This window comes from Phyllostomus discolor, chromosome 1 (genome assembly GCF_004126475.2).
Source record: "Phyllostomus discolor isolate MPI-MPIP mPhyDis1 chromosome 1, mPhyDis1.pri.v3, whole genome shotgun sequence".
In the NCBI taxonomy this organism is placed as follows: domain Eukaryota; kingdom Metazoa; phylum Chordata; class Mammalia; order Chiroptera; family Phyllostomidae; genus Phyllostomus; species Phyllostomus discolor.
Genome location: NC_040903.2, coordinates 178,070,873 through 178,076,434, shown reverse-complemented (window position 1 = coordinate 178,076,434; position 5,562 = coordinate 178,070,873). Strand labels below are relative to the sequence as shown.

General features: G+C 38.1%; 1 protein-coding gene across 1 annotated transcript; it reads right to left on the bottom strand.

Moving 5' to 3' along the window:
* Nucleotides 1–983: 983 nt before the first annotated feature.
* LOC114492397 (glyceraldehyde-3-phosphate dehydrogenase-like) lies at nucleotides 984–2,232 on the bottom strand. Its single transcript, XM_028506660.2, has one exon. It carries the CDS (start codon nucleotides 2,182–2,184, stop codon nucleotides 1,588–1,590), a length of 597 nt encoding a protein of 198 aa, XP_028362461.2. The 5' UTR covers nucleotides 2,185–2,232; the 3' UTR covers nucleotides 984–1,587.
* Nucleotides 2,233–5,562: the final 3,330 nt, after the last annotated feature.

Sequence of the window (5,562 nt, the reverse complement as noted above, 5' to 3'; positions counted from 1 at the left end):
ACCCAGAAGTGGAGTTACTAGGAAGATCATAAGGCAGCTCTCTCTTTTTTAAAAATATTTTATTTATTTATTTTTTAGAGAGGGAAGGGAGGGAGATAGAGAGAGAGAGAGAGAAACATCAATGTGCGGTTGCTGGGGGTTATGGCCTGCAACCCAGGAATGTACCCTGGCTGGGAATCGAACCTGGGACACTTTGGTTCCCAGCCCGAGCTCAATCCACTGAGCTACGCCAGCCAGGGCTAAGGCAGCTCTCTTTTTAAAAATTTTTGAGGAATCTCCCTCCATATTGTTTTTCATAGTGGCTGCAGTAGGTTACAATTCCAATAGTGTACAAAGGTTCCCTTTTCTTCACATTCTTACTAGCATTTGTTATTTGTTGATTTACTGATGATAATAGCCATCCTGACAAGTGTGAGGTGATATCTCACTGTGATTTTAATTTGCATTTTCCTGATGATTAGTGATGTTGAGCACCTTTTCATATGTCTGTTGGCCATCTATATGTCCTCTGGAGAAATGTCTATTCAGGTCCTCTGCCCATTTTTAAAATTGGATTGCTTGTTGTTTGTGTGTATGTGTGTGTTATGTTGTATGAGTTACTTGTGTATTTTGGATATTAACCCCTTATCAGAAGTATCATTTTAAAATATTTTCTCCCATTCAGTAGGTTGTCTTTTTTCTTTTGTAGAAGTTTTCCTTCACTGTGGAAAAATTTTTAGTTTGATATAGTCCTAATTGTTTTTTTTTTGTTTTGTTTTCCTTGCCTGTGGAGATATATCCAACAGATATTATTAAGAGTGATGTCAAAGAGTTTACTACCTATGTTTCTTTCTAGGAGTTTTATGGTTTTACATCTTACATTTAAGTCCAATCCATTTTGAGTCTTTTTGTATATGGTGTAAGAAAGTGGTTCAATTTCACTTTTTTTTTTTTTGGCATGTTCTTTATTTGTCCAGTTTTTTCAACACAACTTTTTTTGGGGGGGCTGGGTGCAGTGAACTTTACTGATGGTGCATGACAAGGTAGGGCTCCCTAAGCACCCCGCTTCTTCAGGGGGTCTGAGATGGAAACTGTGGAGGTCAGGAGATTCCTGGTGTGTTGGGGGATCAATTTGGGACAAAGACTCCCCAGCATCTGAGGGCCTCTCTTCCTTTCCCCTAGGGCTGGTGGTCCAGGCGGCTCTTACTCCTTGGAGGCCATGTGAACCATAAGGTCTACCGTGTTGCTGTAGCCAAATTCACTGACATACCAGGAAATGAGCTTGACATAGTGGTCACTGAGGGCAATACTGTCCTCAGCATCAAAGGTGGAGGAGTGGGTGTCACTGTTAAAGCTGCAGGAGACAACCTGATCCTCAGTATAGCCCAGAATGCACTTGAGGGGTTCTCCTGATGCCTGCTTCACTACCTTCCTGATGTCATCATATTTGGCAGCTTTCTCCAGGTGGCAGGTCAGATCTACAACCCACACATTGGGGGTGGGAACATGAAAGGCCATGACATTGAGCTCCCCATTCATCCCAAGGATGACCTTGCCCACAGCCTTGGCAGCATCAGTAGAAGCAGGGGTGATGTTGTGGGCAGCCTCTCAGTCATCATGCCACAGCTTCCCAGAAGTGCTATCCATGGCCTTCTGGGTGGCAGTGATGGCATGGACTGTGGTCATGAGTCCCTCCACCATGCCAGAGTTGTCATGGATGATCTTGGCCAGCGGGGCATAGCAGTTGGTGGTACAAGAGGCATTGCTGACAATCTTGAGAGAGTTGTCATACTTGCTATGGGTCACAACCATCACAAATATGGGGGCATCCACAGAAGGGGCAGAGATGATGACCCTTTTGGTTCCACCCTTCAGGGGAGCCCCAGCTTTCTCCAACGTAGTGAAGACACCAGTGGATTCCACAACATATTCAGCACCAGCATCAGCCCATTTGCTGTTGGCGGGATCTGGCTCCTGGAAGTTGGAGATGGACTTTCCATTGATGAAAAGCTTCCTGTTCTCAGCCTTGACTGTGCCTTTGAACTTGCCACGAGTAGAATCATACTGGAACACGTAGACCACATAGTTGAGAACAGTGAAAGGGCCACTGCTGGTGACAATATCCACTGTGCCAGAGTTAAAAGCAGTCCTGGTGTCCAAGTGCCCAATACAGCCAAATCTGTTCACTCTGAACTTCACCATCATTTCTCAGGGTTGTGGCTGGCACTGCATAGGAAGACATGGCTGTCTGTCAAACAGTCCCAACACAACAACTTTTTGAAGAGGATATCTTTATCTCATTATATATCCTTGCCTCCATGGCCATAGATTAAGTGACCATATTAGTGAGGATTTATTTCTGGGCTTACTATTCTAGTCCATCAATCTATACCTGGTTTTATACCAGTAACGTACAATTTTGATTATTGTAGCTTTGTAGCATAGTTTGAAAACATCATGTGATACTTCCAACTTTGTTCTTTCTCAAGATTTCTTTGGCTCTTTGGGGTCATTTGTGGTTCCATATAAATTTTAGGCTTAGTTCTAACTCTGAGAAGATTGCCATTGGTATTTTAGTAGGGATTGCACTGAATCTGTGTACTGCTTAGGTAGCAAGGACTTTTTAGCAATAATAATCCTTTCCACCCATGAACAAGGTGTATCCTTCCATTTATTTATACCTTCTTCAGTTTCTTCAATGTCTTACAGTTTTCAGAGTACAGGTTTTTCACTTTAGTTAAATGAATTCATCAGTATTTTATGGTTGTTGATGCAGTTGTAAATGAGAGTTTCTTAATTTCTTCTTCTGATTGTTTGTTATTAGTGTATAGAAGCACAGCTAATTTCTGTGTATTGATTCTGTGTCCTGAAACTTTACTGAATTAATTTATTCTAATAGTTTTTTGTGGAGTCTTTAGGCTTTTCTATATCATGTCACATACAAATAGTGAGTTTTATTTCTTCCTTTCCAATTTGGATGTTGTTTATTTCCTATCTTTTTGCTGTGGCTAAGACTTCCAATAAGATGAATAAAAGTGGTGATAGTGAGCATCCTTGTCTTGTTTCTGGTCTCAGAGGGAAAGCTTTCAGGATTTTACCATTCAATATGATACTAGCTGTGGGCTTGTCATGTATAGCCTTTATTATGTTGAGATATGTTCCTTTTATACCCACTTTGTTGAGAGTTTTTAGCATGAAAGGATGTTGAATTTTTTTCAAATGCTTTTTCTGCATCTATTGAGATGATCAAATAGTTTTTATCCTTAATTTTGTTAATAAGATGTAGCATGGATTAACTTATGGCTGTTGAACCATCCTTCCATCTCTGGGATGAATCCCACTTGGTCATGGTATATAATCCCTTTAATGTATTGTTGAATCCAGTTTGTAGAGATTTTTTGCATTTATGTTCATCAAGGACATTGGCCTGTAATTTTCATTTTTAGTAATGTCTGTCTGGTTTTGGTATCTGCATAATGCTAGCTTCATAAAATATGTTTGGAAGTGCTCTTTCCTTTTCAATTTTTTGGAATAATTTAAGAAGGTAAGTATTAATTCTTCTTTGAATGTTTGGTAGAATTCCCCTGTAAACCTGTCTGGTCCTGGATTTTTATTTGTTGGGGTTTTTTTTATTACTGCTTCAATTTCATTGCTAGTAATCAATTCATTTAAATTTTGTATTTCTTCCTGGTTTAGTCTTGGAGGGTTATATATTTCTAGAAATTTTTCCATTTTTTTCTAGATTGTTAAATTTGTTTGCATGTAATTGTTCATAATATTCTTTAATTAGTCTTTCTATTTCTGTGCTGTCAGTAGAAGCTGCTTTTATTTATGTTTTTACTTATTTGGGCTCTCATTTTTCCTCGATGAGTTTGGCTAAAGGTTTACCAATTTTGTTTATCATTTCAAAGAACTAGTTAGTTGTATTGATTTTTCCTGTTTTTAAAAATTTGTTTATTTCTGCTCTGAACTATTAACTATTCCTTCCCTTTGTTTCATTTTGGGTTTGTTTGTTCTTCTTTTTCTAGTTCCTTCAGGCTTAGAGTTAGATTGTTTATTTTGGATTTTTCTTGTTTTTTTTTTTTTAAGTAGATTTTTTTTTAGATTTTATTTACTTATTTTTAGAGAGGGAAGGGAGGGAGAGAGAGAGAGAGAGAAACATCAATGTGAGGTTGCTGGGGGCCATGGCCTGCAATCCAGGCATGTGCCCTGACTGGGAATCAAACCTGTGATGCTTTGGTTCGCAGCCCAAGCTCAATCCACTGAGCTACGCCAGCCAGGGAGGGATTTTTCTTTTTTCTTGAGGTAGGCCTGCTTTTGCTGAATCCCATAAATTTTGAAAAGTTGTGTTTTCATTTTCATTTGTTTCAAGATAGTTTTTTTTCCCCTTTGAGCTATTGGTTGTTTACTAGTATGTTGTTTAGTCTCCATGTCTTTGTTTTTTCAGTTTTCTTTCTATAGCTGATTTCTAGTTTCATGCCATTGTGGTCAGAAAAGATGATTTCAGTCTTCCTGAATTTATTGTGGCTTGCTTTGTGGCCTACTGTGTGATCTGTTCTGGAGAATACACACTTGAAAAAATGTGTATTTTGCAGTTTTGGGATGAAATGTTTTATAAATGTCTATTAAGTTGATCTGGCCTAATGTGACAGTTAAGGCCACTATTTTCTTATTAGTTTTGTCTGGATGCTCTGTCCATTGAGGTGAGTGGGATATTAAAAACTCCTATTAGTGTGTTCATGTGGATTTCTCCTTTTATGTCCATTAATAGTTACTTTATATATTTAGGTACTCCTCTGTTGAGTGCACAGATATTTATGATTGTTACATCCTCTTCTTGGATTAACCCCTTTATAATTATGTAATATTCTTCCTTATTTTTTTTACATTTTTTTGTTTTAAAATCTATTTTTGTCTGATATGAACATTGCTACCCCAGCTTGCTTTTCTTTTCTACCCCTTTACTTTCAGTCTGTATGTGTCTTTTGATTTGAAGTGAGTCTCTTATAAAAAAGATATAGATGGGTTATGTTTTTTTAAAAAAATTATTTATTGATTTTAGAGAGACAAACATCAATTTGTTGTTCCACTTATTTATGCCTTCATTGGTTGACTCTTGTATGTGCCCTCACCAGGGACTGAACCCTAAACCTTGGCTTATTGGGATGATACTCTAACCAACTGAGCTACCTGGCCAGTGCAATGGGTCATGTTTTTTAATCCATTCTGCCACATTATGTTTTTTATTGCAGCTTTTTTTAAAACTTTGTTTTTTTAAAAAAGATTTTATCTGTTTTTGGAGAGGAAGGGAGGTAGAGAGAGAGAGAGAAACAATGACATGAGAGACATCAATCAGTTGTCTCTCGTATGTGCCCTGACCAGAATGCAATGTGCAATCCAGGCATGTGCCCTGACTGGGGATCAAACCAGTGACCTTTTGCTTTATGGAATGATACCCAACCAACTAAGTGACACTGGTCAGGGCAGTATTGAAGCTTTTAATCCTTCTACATTTAAAGTAATTATTGGTAAGTATGTGCTTATTGCCATTAAAAAAATCCTTACTCATGGATATTTTCTGTT